This window comes from Onychostoma macrolepis, chromosome 20, assembly GCF_012432095.1.
Source record: "Onychostoma macrolepis isolate SWU-2019 chromosome 20, ASM1243209v1, whole genome shotgun sequence".
Lineage (NCBI taxonomy): Eukaryota > Metazoa > Chordata > Actinopteri > Cypriniformes > Cyprinidae > Onychostoma > Onychostoma macrolepis.
In genome coordinates, this window is record NC_081174.1 from 9,015,773 (window position 1) to 9,034,723 (window position 18,951).

General features: G+C 33.9%; 1 protein-coding gene across 3 annotated transcripts; it reads left to right on the plus strand.

The window, feature by feature from the left end:
• The first annotated feature begins 1,528 nt into the window (after positions 1-1,528).
• On the plus strand, positions 1,529-18,090 carry brms1lb (BRMS1 like transcriptional repressor b). Of its 3 annotated transcripts, none has more exons than XM_058756891.1 (11): positions 1,529-1,536; positions 11,012-11,148; positions 11,261-11,351; positions 11,804-11,931; positions 13,071-13,150; positions 13,309-13,405; positions 13,496-13,588; positions 13,691-13,755; positions 14,041-14,080; positions 15,244-15,370; positions 16,773-18,090. In XM_058756891.1, exons 2-11 carry the CDS (start codon positions 11,013-11,015, stop codon positions 16,888-16,890), a joined length of 975 nt encoding a protein of 324 aa, XP_058612874.1. In that variant the 5' UTR covers positions 1,529-1,536; position 11,012; the 3' UTR covers positions 16,891-18,090. The 3 variants fall into 3 exon arrangements, 2 of the variants coding, with proteins under 2 accessions (XP_058612874.1, XP_058612873.1); XM_058756890.1 differs by lacking the exon at positions 1,529-1,536 and adding an exon at positions 9,432-9,510; XR_009267710.1 differs by lacking the exons at positions 1,529-1,536; positions 14,041-14,080 and having other exon boundaries at positions 16,773-16,794.
• Positions 18,091-18,951: the final 861 nt, after the last annotated feature.

An 18,951-nucleotide genomic window follows, 5' to 3' on the forward strand; every position in this document is an offset into this window, starting at 1 on the left:
GAAAACCATGAGGAAGGGGGCTATTAATAATACAGGAAATATATATGCAGCTATAAATAGCATTTGATATCAAAGTTATTTTTGTTTGTTTGTTTGTTTGTTTGTTTGTTTTCATACTGAGGTACAGTGACCCTAAAAATGAACGTCTTTGCATTATATAACAAAACATACCAATTGTCATTTATTTATATAAATAAATATAACACGTTTCAAGCTATTCATTATATATAGCCTCTCTCTCTCTCTCTCTCTCTCTCTCTCTATATATATATATTTTTATTTTATTTATTTTTTTCCCCCCGGATTTGCAAATGCTAGTGGAACATGTGGTTAATGTGATATTCTGCTACAGGACGCATGTGGGAACTTACAGGGGAACTGAGTTCAGACATTCACTAAAAATCACCTTGACACAAATTTTGTATCTGAGAAACACTGTTAGTCTTCCTTTAAAAATGAAAGGTGTCAAGAATTAAATTTTTGCATGCAATTACAAAATCCTAGAAATAAATAAATAAAACCCTAATGTGTTTGTTTGCTTGTAGATGCCACTTGCTTAGATTCAGAAATGATTTGTGTGACTTCAAATACTTTTGGAGCCTGTCTTTAATTCCTGTTTTTTTTTTTTTTACAGTGTTCTGCAAATTTTTGAAACTTTTTCAGAATTAATATACAGTATGCTATGAATGTGAAGAGGGCTGAGTCAGTTTAAAGTAACTGAAGTGAAACATCCCACATGGAAGGCCCCTCGATGTTCCACATGATGCAGGTTTGGGGGGTCCACCATATTCCCCTGCACTTTTTTTCTGGGGCTCCCCCTTCAAATTTTCTAGTGGCAACCATCACATTTCACCGTCTTTTTAGTATTTTCCATGACAGCACTTAAAACAAATTGAAACCATTCAAACACTGAACAAAAAGGACTGGAATTTTAACAATTTTACCTCTGAAATTGCTAGTAAATTTGACAAATAATTTCACAATGACATTTTGAAGTAGAAGGTAGTTTCTTGTAAAGCATGCTCTTATATATGCCTACAACTTTGAAAAATCATGTTACAGTGAAACTAAGCTACACGTATTTGCATGACAGAAAAGATGCATTTGCCTTCTTTTCAGTAGAGAACAAAGGCATGAACTGCAGTCTGGTTTCGTATCCACCTCTTCAAACAGAGCAAGACAGATGGACAGGCCGAAAAAAGATATGGAAACTCCAAGTAAATAAAGCTTGAATTAATGCGATACTGTCTACTGTACCATTCTTCACCTGACATTTGCACTGGAAACCACTGGGGCTCTGTTTGCATAAAGGAGGAGCCATAACATAGCAACCGTTTCTACCAACAGCCACTATGTCACTATGGCGATACCGTGACATGCGTCAAGATAGTCGCACCTTGTAGTGTTCTGCTTGCTTTTTTATGAAGCAATTGAATTGCATCATTGAATTGATGCTTATGAAATCCAAGCATTGTTTCCTCAGTTGGAGTTCAGCGAAAGGAGATACACAGAAGGACATTCCACGAATTGTTACAGGTTTGAACTTGAATGCACATACTGTTCCAATAGGAAAATGTGGCTACAGTCCATATTGGTGTTGCTGTACTGAATGTACGGTATGTGTGAAATGATTTTTTCAGCCTCTGTGTTTTCATGCATATGCAGAGGATTTAGTTGTGTTCTGAATGGAGGGAGTTTTGGGAGGTCCAGGTGTGGGACGACAGTTTGACCCAGTATTCTTAGTCTGACAACACTTTAAAGAGCAGCGTGTGGGCTGTGTTAATCTGGGGTAGACCTGTTCTTAGCCTGAACACTGAGTCACAGTCCAGCTTCTGTCTCTGAGACTCTCTGCGCAAGTCCACGAATAAACAATGAGTGAGAATCCTGTGAATGTCTGAGAGTGTATACACATACCAGGAAAACCCTTAAAAACCCACTTGTTCCAGAACCTGTTGTGTGAGATCCACCCACGCGTCTCCTCCTAACAACCAACTGTGTGTTAGAATGTTTTGTTACTAATAGTAATTAATTATGTCACATTTTTTAATTCGTAAGGAATGTAGCATGATAAGTTACTTTTGTTTTGCTTTTTCATGCCGTCATCTGACGCAGTGTAGAAAGGCTTGGCTTGGCTTGGCTTGCACACATTTTTTAAATTGAATTATTATTTTTTATTTCTACATGAGGAAGAAAAGGGTTTTGTTTTCTAGAATTAATGAATGAATGCATAAATAAACAAATAAATAAAAATTGTTTTATTATTTAAAAAATAATTTTAAAAAAGTTTTCAAAAATCATTTTCAGTTTCATTCTTTTTTATTCAAATGTAATAATAATTATTAGTGGTAGTAGTAGTTGTAGTAGTCTTCTTCTTCAGTATTAGTAGTATTGGTATTATTATTAAATTATTATGCGCACTAAGTGAAAAGTTGAACTGGAAAATAAAAATAAAATTCAGGCTTTTATTAAATTTTACATCAAATGCATGGGGGAGGAGGTTTTGATTGTTTGTAAAAGAAAGAAATAATAAAAAATATTATTATTCAAATGCGTAAAACGTTGAATTGGAAAATGTACATTAATTTCATTCTTTTTTGTTAATTTTGTATGTCAACTACATGGGGAAGGGGGAGGTTTTGTTTGTTTGTAAATAATAATAATAATAATAATAATTGTATTATTATTATTCACAATGAGTAAAAAGTTGAATGGGAAAATATACATCCATTTTAATCTTTTTTTTTTTTCATTTTGTGCACAACTACATGGGGAAGGGGGAGGTTTAGTTTGTTTGTAAATATTAATAATAATAAGAAAAACTATTATTATTATTATTAATATTATTCACAATGAGTAAAAAGTTGAATTGGAAAATATACACCAATTTCATTCTTTTTTCATTTTGTGCATCAAGTAAACGGGCAATTATTATTATTATTATTATTATTATGCACATTGAGTGAAAATATAGAAAATCAGTTTCTTTCTTTTTGCATTTGATTTTAACATCAACTTTTCTTTGTCAAAATATTTAAAAAATCCTAAAACGTGTTGTTTAATTTCAGTTTTTGTTTGCCTTACGCATATTTTATCACATCTTGCACAACACATCATCATACACGTCACACTTACACATCAACTTTTTATATGAAATTTATCGTCAGCGGTTAGCAGTTCAAGACAGTGCTCAGTTCTCAAAATGGACAGCAGTTTCCTGTAAATATGGTGTGATGATGCAAAATGGACTAAATGAGCATCGGTGACGCTGGTCTGATCTGTACGCTGTTTTTCGAGTATTCTCTACATGACACAACAAAACCCTAGTGGCCTTTTCCACACTTTTACGCCTGCCATAGTGTCTTCATATGAGTCAGCAAGAGCAGATCTTATGATTTGTGTACGATACAATATAAAGGTCTTCATATTTGTCAATTGTTGTAATGAAGGAAAACATTATACAGTAAGTGCTGTAAGTGATGCAGTGTGGAGCAAAGGTCACAAAGACTTTCCATTTACGGGGTCTCTATGAGAATTTCTGTAGATTTTATAGATACTATAGTTTTGTTTCAGTCTTTACATACACACTAACCTAACAGCAGCATCAGAACAGTGAGACATTCTGACAGTGTTTTATTTATTTTATTTTATTTCAAGTGCAACAAAATCATAAAGTAAAAATCATTACATGTTACACCACAATCCCTTAAACAAAGAAAATATGTCCTTATATATTAATAAACAATATATTAAATTATTTAATGTATATTGAAAATATACTCAATAACATATTGTATTAATATAGTACAATATATTAAATAATAAGGAATTCCCACTTTTCATGTAAATATGTGACAGTATATGTATATTAGTATATAGAATATTAATGTATGTAATTTTATATTCAGTAATACACAATATATACAGTCATGGGTCATGGCCAAAAATATCGGCTTCTTCTCTTCAGTTCACCCACTTTTCTACAGGGTTCAGGTCAGAGGACTGGAATGGCCAGCAGAAGCTTGGTTTTGTTCTCAGTGACCCATTTTTGTGTTGTTTTTTAGGTTTGTGTTTGAATTTCTAGGGGTGCCAATAATTGTGTCCAACGTGTATTTAAGAAAAACATTTATTTCATAATGATATTTCCCCCCATTTTAAATTATTATTATTCAATGAAAGGTTAGATTTTTGTGAATTTTTTAAATACAAGATCAAAAGGATTAACAATGCAGATTAATTTTCACAGCCTTCTTTGATCATATTTACCAAGGGTGCCAATATTTTTGGCCATGACTGTAGGTAACACTTCACAATATGTTTCCATTTGTTAACTGCATTAGTTAACGAACTAACAATGAAACATATTTGTAAAGAATTTATTCATCTCATTCATATTAATTGCAACATACTTTATTAAAATCCAAAGTTTCATATGTTAATATTAATTAATGGACCTGAGCTAAAATGAACTAACAATGAACAGTTGTATTGTTATTAATTGACATTAACAAAGATTAATAAACTCTTTAACAAATGTATTGCTCATTAGTTAATATTAATTAATGCATTGATTAATGTCAACTAATGAATCTTATTGTAAAGTGTTACATATTATACATAAAATGTTCGATTGATTAAGTTATGTAATGTCAAATCTCATTTTTCATCCACCATATTTCCATGCCTTTAACAAGACATCTAACTGTCCAAAACTTCAAATAATATTTATTTGCAGTAAACACTTTTTTTCTTATACAATCACACATTTTCATATATAAAATGTTTAGCTATGCAAAAAAATAGTGTGAAAAAGTTTATGAATATGTGTTCAGCTTTATATAAACCCATTAAATTGTAAACGGTGACTTATGAAAGAGAAATTTATTGTGTTTCAAATACAAATATTTCAATATAAAAAAAATATATATATATATATATATATATATATATATATATTGTATTAATTGCTGTCTTAATTGCTATCCAATTTTATATGTATCAATAGCCATAAATGGTCCATGCACCCAGCCAGTTATAAATTAGTATCACTGAGATATTATTATAGTTTTTATTAATATTTTAATATTTAGTTGTTTTTTTATTATTATTTGTATGTTTTCCATTTTCATTTTTTAATTTTAATTCAAGTTTTAGTAATTTTGTAATTTAGCCTATATGTCATTGCTGATTTTGTAGATTTTTAATATGTGATCCTGGACCACAAAACCAGTCATAAGGGTCAATATACAGTGAGGAAAATAAGTATTTGAACACCCTACAATTTCAGACCCCTCCATGATTTCTAAGTGGGAGAACGTTCTCCCACTTAGAAATCATGGAGGGGTCTGAAATTGTCGTCGTAGGTGCATGTCCACTGTGAGACACATAATCTAAAAAAAAAAATCCAGAAATCACAATGTATGATTTTTTTAACTATTTATTTGTATGATACAGCTGCAAATAAGTATTTGAACACCTGTCTATCAGCTAGAATTCTGACCCTCAAAGACCTGTTAGTCTGCCTTTAAAATGTCCACCTCCACTCCATTTATTATCCTAAATTAGATGCACCTCTTTGAGGTCGTTAGCTGCATAAAGACACCTGTCCACCCCATACAATCAGTAAGAATCCAACTACTAACATGGCCAAGACCAAAGAGCTGTCCAAAGACACTAGAGACAAAATTGTACACCTCCACAAGGCTGGAAAGGGCTACGGGAAATTGCCAAGCAGCTTGGTGAAAAAGGTCCACTGTTGGAGCAATCATTAGAAAATGGAAGAAGCTAAACATGACTGTCAATCTCCCTCGGACTGGGGCTCCATGCAAGATCTCACCTCGTGGGGTCTCAATGATCCTAAGAAAGGTGAGAAATCAGCCCAGAACTACACGGGAGGAGCTGGTCAATGACCTGAAAAGAGCTGGGACCACCGTTTCCAAGGTTACTGTTGGTAATACACTAAGATGTCATGGTTTGAAATCATGCATGGCACGGAAGGTTCCCCTGCTTAAACCAGCACATGTCCAGGCCCGACTTAAGTTTGCCAATGACCATTTGGATGATCCAGAGGAGTCATGGGAGAAAGTCATGTGGTCAGATGAGACCAAAATATAACTTTTGGTCATAATTCCACTAAACGTGTTTGGAGGAAGAAGAATGATGAGTACCATCCCAAGAACACCATCCCTACTGTGAAGCATGGGGTGGTAGCATCATGCTTTGGGGTGTTTTTCTGCACATGGGACAGGGCGACTGCACTGTATTAAGGAGAGGATGACCGGGGCCATGTATTGCGAGATTTTGGGGAACAACCTCCTTCCCTCAGTTAGAGCATTGAAGATGGGTCGAGGCTGGGTCTTCCAACATGACAATGACCAAGCACACAGCCAGGATAACCAAGGAGTGGCTCTGTAAGAAGCATATCAAGGTTCTGGCGTGGCCTAGCCAGTCTCCAGACCTAAACCCAATAGAGAATCTTTGAGGGAGCTCAAACTCCGTGTTTCTCAGCGACAGGCCAGAAACCTGACTGATCTAGAGAAGATCTGTGTGGAGGAGTGGGCCAAAATCCCTCCTGCAGTGTGTGCAAACCTGGTGAAAAACTACAGGAAACGTTTGACCTCTGTAATTGCAAACAAAGGCTACTGTACCAAGTATTAACATTGATTTTCTTAGGTGTTCAAATACTTATTTGCAGCTGTATCATACAAATAAATAGTTAAAAATCATACATTGTGATTTCTGGATTTTTTTTTTTAGATTATGTCTCTCACAGTGGACATGCACCTACGATGACAATTTCAGACCCCTCCATGATTTCTAAGTGGGAGAACTTGCAAAATAGCAGGGTGTTCAAATACTTATTTTCCTCACTGTATATATATATTTTTTTATACATCTGAATAAATAAGCTTTCCATTGATGTCTGGTTTGTTAGGATCGGACAATATTTGGCTGATGTACAACTATTTGAATATCTGGAATCTGAGGGTGCAAAAAAATCTAAATACTGAAAAGATCACGTTTAAAGTTGTCCAAATGAAGTTCTTAGCAATGCATATTACTGATCAAAAATTACGTTTTGATATATTTACGGTAGGAAATTTACAAAATATCTTCATGGAACATGATCTTTGCTTAGCATCCTAATGATTTTTGGCATAAAAGAAAAATCAATAAGTTTGACCCATACAGTGTATTGTTGGCTATTGCTACAAATATATCTGTGCTACTTTGGTTTTGTGCTCCAGGGTCACATATGTCTATATAGTTTTTATTAATTATTTACTTTTAGTTTTAGTTATATTAGTACATCAGGTTAAAATAATTTAGAATTAGAAATGCTGCTTTGCCAACTAAAGCTGATTTTATTTTATTTTTATTTTTTTCAAGTAAACTTTTTAAAATCATTTTTAATATCCATAGAAGAAGTCCTCATGCATGACATCAGTTCAGGAGCCTAATGTAAAGATGTGCGTTTCACTCAACTGTTACAAAAACATCTGTAGCTGGCAAGGTAAAAAGTCTACAACTGCGGCTTCTGACATATAATAACTTCGAAATACATATCCAAGTGAACTTTATCAACACCGCAGATGCATGTCAGGCTCTTTGTCCACCCTCTCCAGCCATGTCTTTTTGTGAGTGTCTCATTCACAGAGTTCAGGGTCATTTTCGCTGTTTTCTCTGTTGGGTTTACAGCAGCCGCAGCATAAAGAAAGCATACCGATGCTGCTGCTGGGAACAGTCTCCTCTGAGCTGCAGAAGACGCATGATATTAAAATCAAATCACCAGCCAAGGTTAACACACAAAGGTAGCCTATATCATTGATGTCTAACATCTGTGCTCACTTCCACTCGCTCTCACTCCTGACAGATGAGGAAACCTGTTCAGTCACAGGTTGAGCCGTAGGCTGAAGAGAGCAGCAGCCGCCTGAAGAAAACAATCATGCAGGATGATATTGAAGGACAATAAGTGTGAATCATGTATGCTGTACAGTGCTTAAGTTTTACCTGAGATGACATAAACATAAGATCTACTGTTGGTCATCATGAACACGACAGGCGAGCATGAAGACCTCCATTCAGGCTGATGGCTGGACAGGAGATACTGACTGGAGTTTGCTGAACGAGACAAAAAAAATGCAGAATTGACTAGAAATCTTTAGATCATTTGCTGCCGTCCATATAAAATTGAATTAAATCACCCTCAATAACTTATGTTTTTTAACTGAAGGGCATAGAATCTGATTAATTATCGTTAAATGAAATGTATTAACACTTCTAGTTACAGTTAATAATATGTTTTACAAAAACGTTTTAAAACAAGCAGTGTTTTCAGTTGCAGCAGAAATTTCTTACAAATATCAATAACTGTTATGGACAATAATGGGCCTTGTAGTAAAAAAGAGTCTGAGAGCCACTGCTTTAGATCATGATCTGCAGGTATTCAAATGAAGTATGAAACATATTTGCAATATTTTGTGCGTTATTGACTTCAGGTTTCTTTCTAACTTTAATTTCTGACCTGTAGATGAAGCACTTTGTGAAAGCATTGTTGGATGTCGATGTCAATCTTTCGAGATGTGAGTGAATCTTTTTCAAATGTTGCAAAAATGCATCTATTCCTTAACGTTTAAAAGATGCACTTTCAAGATTTGTTTCAACAGTAGTGAAATATACTAATTTGACTAATAAAACTGTTCGCAACTGACTGGGATTGTGGCTTGTTAGCGGAGGAGGCCATGTAGCCTTATTACAAGTCATACTGACGCCTCTTCAAAGCTACATCTTTATCATCTTTATCATCTCCTTGTACTTTCAGAATTCATATTTAAGGCCAACGTGGGCTTCTCCGGGACAAGGCTGTATCATATTTGAGCTACATGATGAAAATAAGTAACATAGAAGAATGAGTGAGTGATTCTGATTTGATTGAAACTTTAAAATGGCGGTTTACATTATGAGGACTTTGCAGTGCACTGGTTGCCTGATTTGTCTCAATGTAAGGAATGTGAATGAATGAATTGTGAATGTAATACGTTTGCAGACAGCGCCCTCTGTTGGTTGACAGTCAGGTTGTGTGTGAGACAAACGTTTCTTCGTCTAGAGGGCGCTATTTTCCATTTAACCGCATTCACATCTCAGGGTGCTTGACTAAAAACCTTATTTTTCCAGATATGTCCTGGCCGGGATTTCTCAGTTGCCTTAAATGTCCGAGTTTTGGCTTTGTTTTCCTATTGACTTGTACTCTACAGTCCTCATACATTATGTAATACGCATATTTGCATTGCTGTGACCGTTCTCCATAGATCCCACCCTCTCGCGGTCCACGATTGGTCGATTATGCACAATGCCTGCACGCTATTGGTCAAACTGCTTTTCAGTCATTACTTCAGCAAGTATTAAAACAATACGAAAACAAATCCAAACCCGGACATTTTCGGCAATTTACAAATCCTGGCCAGGACATTTTCAAAGAGGACGTATGATCAACTTAAATTACATTTGTTTTAAGTATGTTATCTTTATTTGACCCTCTAACTCCTATTTTATCTATCTATTTTTTATTTTATTTAATTATTATTATTATTTTTTGAAAAACATGACCCTTTAACACTCTATTTGTTTTCTAACTGCTTGTTTTCTATTGACTTGGTCGGTGTCGTGTCATAGCTGTGTGGGCGGAGTCAGCGTGGGGGAAAACCACAGCATTATGTGGTGTGTGCTAAACTTATAACCTAATCATTTTCACAAATACGCCGTAAAATAAAAAGATATAAAATAACATGAAAATATCCCTTACGAAAATTAACCGTGGTTACAACCAAAAAACAACAACAACATGGTTATTATAGGTAAACCATGGTAAAAACAAATTAAACATGTTTTGCTACACTAACCATGGTATTTGTAGTAAAACTGTGGTTATAGGCTACAACTGGTAATAAAAACGCCCAAAAAACACGGTTAGCCTATAGCCTACATTTACTATAGTAATACCATTGTTAATTTTCGTAAGGGATTGTATATAATAATATAAAATAAATGTTTTAATATGACATTTACATCACAAAATATGTGGAGGGTTGCTGTAACTGGGTTGCGGTGCAGGGGAACGGGACTAATGACAGCTCATTGAAGTTGTGTAGGCTATCTGGAGTGCATATAAATATGAATATTAAGCTTGATATATTTCATACGTTGTATATCCATAATAACTGCTGTCGGAGTTCTGATGTTGTGTGCTACCCGCTCAGATGTGCTACCTCCGTCAGTTTATTCGGCAGTATATACATCTTCAGATAGGGTTTTTATTTTTATTTTTTACTTATTAGAGATACGGAACGCCACACAGCAACTTTTCAGCATTGCGCCAAGCAAAAATCAATCGAAATCATTACAAAAAGTGAAGATCAAGCGACTAACAAGGTCTCCGTACATTAACAACAACAAACAAACACAAAATAAAACAACAACAAAAAGACCTCTAACACTATATTCTATATTCTTTCTATCTGTTTTCTTTTTATCTATTATATAATTTAAAAATAAATTTAAAAGAAAACTTGCTATACTGCGTTAGGCTAGCACTTGCTTATTATTGCTCTTTTGTTGATTCTGATTGCTTCAATTGTCCTTTGTAAGTCGCTTTGAAAAAAAGCGTCTGCTAAAATTAGTAAATGTAAATGCATGTTTAAATCTACTAACGCACTGTTGCCTGGCAGAAAATAACACGAATATCTATAAAAGTATTTGTGTGTGTGTAGTGATGCTTTAGCAATTTTGCTAGGCCTACGCAAAATACTCAAATTAAAGTACTACAGATCCCATCATGCAGCGGATTATGTGTAAACAGAATCTGACCAATGAATTTACCGGTTTGATGAAGTCACGTGTCTAGCAGCCTGGTGATTGGTCATCCACGAATCCATGTTTGAAACGCGATTTTCTTCGCCGGCCGGTGGTGTCGTCTTCGTCTCAGTAGGTTGTTTACTGTATTAAATATTTCACATAGGATGCCAGTTCACCCGCGTGATAGAAAAGAGAATAACCACGAAGAAATGGACGTGGACTACCCCGAACAAGAGGCCAGCAGCTCCGACGAAGAGGACTCCGTGAGCTCGACCGCGTCTGAGGATGGAGACACTTCAGGTAACGTTAACATTACAGACAGACACTCCACGAGAAGAAGAAAAAAAACACACACAGCCTTTTGTTGTGTGTCGGAGAGTAATAAATAACGATGAAGCTGATGTTCTTGCAGACATGGATGATGAAGACTGTGAAAGAAGGCGAATGGAGTGTTTAGATGAGATGACAAATCTTGAGAAGCAGTTCACAGACCTGAAGGATCAGTAAGTGATTTCAAGAAAACCAGCAATATGTGACCCTGAAGCACAAAACCAGTCTTAAGTCGCTGGGGTATATTTGTAGCAATAGCCAACAAAACATTCTATGGGTCAAAATGATCGATTTTTCTTTTATGCCAAAAATCAATAGGATGTTAAGATCATGTTCCATAAAGATATTTTGTAAATATCCTACCGTAAATATATCAAAACTTAATATTTGATTAGTAATATGCATTGCTAAGAGCTTCATTTGGACAACTTTAAAGGCGATTTTCTCAATATTTTAATTATTTTGCACCCTCAGATTCCAGATTTTCAAATAGTTGTATCTCGGCCAAATATTGTCCAATGGAAAGCTTATTTATTCAGCTTTCAGATGATGTAAAATGGTTTTGTGATCCAGGGTCACATATTTCATGTGAAGACTCCAGCCGGTGTGTTATGACTCTCTTTAGGTTGTATAAGGAGAGGCTGAGTCAGGTGGATCTTAAATTGCAAGAAGTGATAGCTGGCAGTGCTCCGGAATACCTCGAACCCCTGGCCACCCTGCAGGAGAACATGCAGATCCGAACCAAAGTCGCAGGTCAGCTCCAGACAAACATACGGTTTGTGTAAAGGCGTAACTGAAGTATTTAAACTCTGTAGTAGTTTATGTAGTTTACAGGAATTCAGTCATTGTGTTTGTTTGTTATATTATACTGTAATGCAGTGGCCTTCAACCTGTTTCAGGTCAGGAGTATTGATCATTTAAAGCCTGGCCTATAACATGTACTGTAGTATCATATTAATATATTTACATACTGTCATAAACATTAGCCTATATTTTGCATCTACATCAAACATCTAACCTTGGTTAACTGGTTGTAGATGTTGGTAAAATGTTGGGTTTTGTAAGATGTTTTTGAAAGTCTCTTAGGCTCATCAAGGCTGCACTTATTTGATCAAAAATACAGTAATACAGTAATGTTGTAAAATATTATTATAATTTCCACTAGATTTTTAAGTTTATTTACACTTTTAAATGTAAAAATGTAATTATTACTGTAATGTGAAGCTGATTTTTTTTTTCATGAATCATTCATAAATCATTCTAATTTGCTGATTTGAAATTATCAAAAGAAAAACAGTTGTGCTGCTTAATGTTTTTGTGGGAACCTAAATAGTTTTTTTTTTTTTTTCAGGAGTTCAAAAGAATATAATTTATTTAATCTAATAATTATATGTTATAATAATAATAATGATAAAAATCAAATGTATAACTGTAAAAATCTATAATAATGTAATTATAAATCTTTTGTAATATCATAAGTGTGTTTACTGTCACTTTTGATCAATTTGATGCATACTTAGTATTATGCATAGACCTAGTAGTAATAATACTAGTAAATGTTTACAAATTAGACATAGCAATTTAATTTTTTTCACAAAAAATGTAAAGAATAAGCCTAATAATAATAGGAATATTTATAGTAATATTTATAATAATAATATACAAATTAGACAAACATGTTGCAAACATTGTGTCGAAGACCCATGCTATAAAGACAAATAAATCCTGGTGTTAATAGCCTACTTATAGCAGAGCTTTGTTTTAGTCCCAGCACACAGTGGTGCATTTTAGCAAGTGTACTTCCTCTTTCAACAATCATCAGTTTGTTTGTCTGATTTTCTGATGGTATTGTGATGGCTTTAGTCACTTTTTGCGCATATGCATTATTTCAGGGATCTATCGTGAGCTCTGCTTGGAATCTGTTAGAAACAAATACGACTGTGAGATGCAAGCAGCCAGCCAGCACTGGGAGGTAAAAAAAGAGCCCAGGACAAATGTGTGATGCCCCACATTTCATTCATATTCACACACAGTCTTCTGCTTAAACACTGCCCTGCTTCCTCAGTTTGTTCAATTTATCACTGAGGTTTAATGTTAATATGCAACAATATTCACAATGTGTTTCCACAGAGTGAGAAGCTCCTGCTTTTTGACACGGTTCAGAGTGAACTGGAAGAGAAGATCAGACGACTGGAGGAGGACAGACACAGTATAGATATAACTTCAGGTAAAATACAGATGGTAACTTGTACCGTGTAAACTGCAAATGTAAATATTTGATTCACTTATGTTATTAATTGATGTGCTCTTGCACCAGAACTGTGGAATGATGGTCTGCAGTCTAGGAAGAATAAAAAGAAGGATCCCCTCAGTCCTGGAAAGAAGAAGAAGAAGCCTGTCGTTGTGTCAGATATCCTTTATATAGTAGCTAGTGCTGCGCATCTGAAGTCATTTGCGAGTGTTTATGGCAGCTGTCTTATTGCTGTAACATTGGTTTCCTGAGCCGTCCTACGACCATACATTGTTTACATGTTGCAAGACCTAGATATACTTGAAGACTGGACTGCCATAAGAAAGGTTATTTCACTTCAACTGTTTATTTATTTAGATTTCTTATATCATTCTTATCTCAGTTTTTACATGTTAAAAATCTTAAACTATGAAATAACAGTAATAATAATAAATGTCTGCAAATTAGACATTATTGTTTTAAGCAAAAACTTGGTTGACATCGTGTTGAAGATCATTGCTATCCTTTTGCAGGTGTCCATTTATATTTATGTTTACATTTTTATTCATTTACTTAAATATTTGAAAGTGAGCTATTAGTTTTCCATTAATAAACTACTTGATTTTCTATAGGCAATGGCTTCAATGGGTCCTCATAGAGTAAAAGTAGATGGTAAGTAGGCCTGTCGCAATAATCAATATATCGACTTATCGCACAGTATATGTACATGACCTCAATCATTTTTGGTGACGCAATATATTGCCCTTTATATTTGCGTAAAAATGAACGTCACCATGTTTTTTTGCATTCCACTCGCTCCTATGTCTTTTGCAGCTTCTCGTATATAACGTGGTGTAGTCACGAGGTGCTAAATCAAATTTAAAAAGTGCTTCTTCAAAAAAAGTTTAATCTGCAGATTAGCCTCGTTTAGGGATCTGTGCCTTTGTGCATACAGACATCTGACTGCTAACTAGTGATTGTGTTTTTCAGCAATAGTGTGCACCCTTAATTTACAGAGAAAAGAAGGCCTTCTTTGTGCATTTTTCTACTTGTTACTTTGCACTTTTTGTGAGAAAATTTAAGGTATCTAATATTTTGATACTTAATTTCCATGTTACAAAAATATTCTTAAGAATTGAGCCTTTGTTGTCATTTGAAAGTGTGTAGTAGGCTTTCTTGCATTATTATGCTGTTATATTATGATTATATATGACCCTGGACCACAAAACCAGTCAGTTTTTTGAAAGATAAATGAATAAATAAGCTTTCCATTGATGTCTGGTTTGTTAGGATCGGACAATATTTGGCTGATATACAACTATTTTAAAATCTGGAATCTGAGGGTGCAAAAAAAAATCTAAATATTGAGTAAATCGCCTTTAAAGTTGTCCAAATGAAGTTCTGAGCAATGCATATTACTAATACGAAATTGAGTTTTGATATATTTACAGTAGGAAATTTACAAAATATCTTGATGGAACATGATCTTTACTTAATATCCTAATGATTTTGGCATAAAAGAAAAATAGAATGTATTGTTGGCTATTGCTACAAATATACCCCAGCGACTTAAGACTGGTTTTGTTCTCCAGGGTCAATATATTGAGTGGCATAAAATGGTCTTAAAATGACAATAATATCGCTTATCGCAATTATTTCTGGGGCAATATATCGCACAACAAAAAGTTGTTATCGTGACAGGCCTAATGGTAAGAAGGATAGTTTTTATATGTTTGCGTGTAAAATCTCTGTATCAGCCTGTGTTGACTGTAAAGACAGTCTTTAGTGAGTTGTGGAAAAGCATTTCAGGTCTCTGAACTGTATGTGTGTCTCAGCTCCTCTGAAACCAGAACGACACCATCATGTTGCCCGATCAGAGGATGGACGCCTGTTCTATGACAACAAATGGTACAGCCGGGGTCAGGCCATATGTATCAGCAGGAAGGACGAATACCCCACCAGGTGTGTGTGTGTGTGTGTGTGTGTTTATACATGTGGGTGATTCAGCAACTTTTCTGTCCCTAAGAGAATTTATCTTTTAAATTGCTTTAAAAAAAAAAGAAATCTAAATTATTTTTAAATTAATACTTTTATTCATCAAGGACACATTAAGTTGTTTTCCATTCATTTTTCCCCATCATTTTTTACTTTCAAAATAAATAAAGCTGGCCAACTGTTTCCAACACTCATAATAATAATAATAACAAATGTTTTTTGAGCAGCAAATCATCATATTATCATGATTTCTGAAGGATCATGTGACACTGAAGACTGGAGTAATGATGCTAAAAATTCAGCTTTATTATAACAGCAATAAATTGCATTTTAAAATATAAAAACTATTTTAAATTGTAATAATATTTTACAATATTACTGTTCACTGTATTTTTGACTATATTAATAAAGCCTCGGTGAGCATACGAGACTTCTTTCAAAAACATGAAAAAACCTTATTACATGAATTATTTACTATGATTACAAATAGTTTATACGATTATAATAATATATCATTATAATATTTTTTTCATTTACTTATTTGTAATTTTTTTTTAAGTGTATTGAATTGTTACATTTGCCAGAATGTCTATTCTGCACTTTTCCCACATGCAGTTGTTAAGAAATTCTCCTTCATGATGAAAAAGTAGACTTTTCACTTTACATAAGAACTTTAAAACACATTTGCAATAAATTTTTTTACACAAATATGTAGCTGTTTTGTCACATTTTACAGAGTTCAGGTTGCCATATATTTACATAATTACAAAGTAATTCTAATTAACTGTACATGGTATTTCATTTTTCCGAGCTGCTTGTTACTGACATAGTTCTTTTTTTTTTTATTATTAACAACAATATACAAACCGAAATAACAACATGATATCACATATCAATTCAACTTTCCCACCCTCCCCCTGCAGTCTCTTTAAAATGGGGTACCTAATAGATAGAAAAGTTAACAGAAAAGCCTCAGGAATCATAAAACATAAATTCGAGCAATCAATAATACGAAAGAAAAAGAAAAAAAAATACAAATGTAGTTATATATGTGTAAAAAAAAGTTACTGACATAGTTCTTGATATTAATATAGTAACAAACACTGGAAAGCATTACGTAGAAAGCATTTTTTTTTTTTATAAATAACAACAAAGAATGACTTTATAGTCTAGTTACCATGATGCCAAATGTTTTAAAGAACAATTCAGTTAATCTAAAGAAGGTGATGAAGGAAATGAAAAGTGACGGAGAATGCGATGGCAGTTTACAGATCAAAAAGTTCAATAATTTTAGGATCTACACCATCACACACTTGAACTTATTTTACACTCTTTCACGTGTAACGCTTTGCTTTTATATTTCCTCCAGTGCCACGATAACCACTATTAACCACGATGAGGTTTGGTACAAACGTCTGGATGGCAGCAAATCAAAGCTTTACATCTCTCAGCTCCAGAAAGGCAAATACACTATAAAACACTCTTAAAGCTCCTCCTCCGTTCCTCGTTTCACTGGTTCCACGCCGTTCTCCGTTTGTCACCATATCGACTCGTTCATGCTGGATGGACTTGGTCTTACATGCATGTATCACATGTTTGCACTTCCTAAGTTTGAGCTGCTAAATAAACACCTGGTTGCCAAGGAAAAGTGAAAGTGTGTGCCTGCCTTGACAACAAGGATGAGCCAGTAAAGCCTTGTTCAAAGTAGAAGAGCAGTGAAGCCCGATTTATTGGGATTGCTGATACTGAACACATGACAATTTCCATGCCTTTATGAAATACAGAGTTTGATTTATGGAGCATGTCTCAGTACTGTTCTGCAATGAGTTAGTGCCATGTGTCCTGTTCTGTGTCTGTGAGATGCATAATGTTTTAAACAACAGAACAGTTCACAAAGTGTTATTTTTCTACTTGTTCTAAAAAATAATAGACAATAACTTGTGAATTCACTCTAAAAGTCTATAAAGTGTATATAGCAGTATTTAGGAGAATGTCTTAGTTTAGTATTAACGTAACAGGGCTTGTGCAAGTCATGTATTTGTTTTGTAACAATTGTTGTTTTCTGTTAAACCAATCAAATGTAGCATACTCTGAGCCTTTGATCAAATATATGATTCATGTCTGGCTGTATTTCTGTTAAATATTGTATTTTTTTTATTCCCCCCCCCCAAAAAAAATTGTGAAAGTCTCTTAACAGTTGTACTGAATGATGTTGTAGTATTTATCAAATGTTCACATACATTTTACAGTGTTTTAGCACTTGAGTGCTTTGTAATTGTGTATCGAGTTGCATGATTTGACTTATTTCATTCAGTTAATTTTTTTTTAATTACTGATTTAAAAATGCTTTATTTGATGCGATACCAAACACTACACCAATCCTGACAAAAGAGCCATGTCTTCCAGACTTCACAGAGCCACAAAGGTCCAACACATCCAGTTCACAGCTTTAATAAAATCTCACATCAGTCAACCATATCTGAGTATTATGTGACCATTTTTGTAGCAAATAAAGAGCTCTGACTGGACTGAATTCACAGAATGTAATTATATTGCTTTATTCGACACTGGAGGTTTTGTTCAGTTCACAGTGGAAATGTCATCTTCTGTTATAAAGGTGATTTTGCATGGCATTGTGTTGTGTTTGTATTTATCCTGTAGGCCTGCTTGATGGGAGTATTAGAAACCAAAGTCATAATGATTCCCAACCTTCCTTTGCAAACACCAAATGTGTTCCTTTTCATTTGTACGGGATATCATTCAACTAAAATAAAATCAAAAATGCAAAAACATAAACACTTTAGTTCAGACAGTTGCCAAGGAAACACTTTTTTCATATTAATTTAGTTTAAGAATTTACAAAAAAATAACTAAAACTGAAAAAAAATGTATAAAAACTACCGTATTGTCCTGAATATAAGACGACCCCCCTTTTTCCAGATGTACCTTTTGGAAAAAGGCTTTTTGAAAACCAAATCTTTTTTTTCTCTCTCTCTCTCTCTCTGTAAAACATTTTTTCTTAAATTACTTTCAAATTGCATATTTTTCCTATTTTTGTTTTGAAAGTATGGTAAACACTGGTAAAATGTACCAATAATGACATTGAAAATATACACTTTTTGATATACCATTGAAATAACAGGTAGCCCATCTGAATTATATAACATTTAGGCATTTATAACATCTCAATTTTCAATTTTATGGTAACACTTTACAATAAGGTTCATTAGTTAACTACATTAGTTAACATGAACTAATAATAAACTGCACTTATACAGCGTTTATTAATCTTTGTTAATGTTAATTTCAACATTTACTAATACATTATTAAAATCTTGTTAACATTAGTTAATGCACTGTGAACTAACAATGAACATCTGTATTTTTATTAACTAACGTTAGCGAAGATTAGTAAATACAGTAACAAATGTATTGCTCATGGTTAGTTCATGTTAGTTAATACATTAACTAATGTTTAACTAATGAACCTTATTGTAAAGTGTTACCAATTTTATTAACAGTAGAAGTGAAATCTTATTGTAGTCTTC

Coding starts and splice junctions, on each gene's coding strand:
- brms1lb (XM_058756890.1), top strand. CDS start 9,482: ATGATCAACTTAAATTACATTTGTTTTAA. Junction 11,352..11,803: donor TTCACAGACCTGAAGGATCA/GTAAGTGATTTC, acceptor GACTCTCTTTAG/GTTGTATAAGGAGAGGCTGA. Junction 13,151..13,308: donor CAGCCAGCCAGCACTGGGAG/GTAAAAAAAGAG, acceptor GTGTTTCCACAG/AGTGAGAAGCTCCTGCTTTT.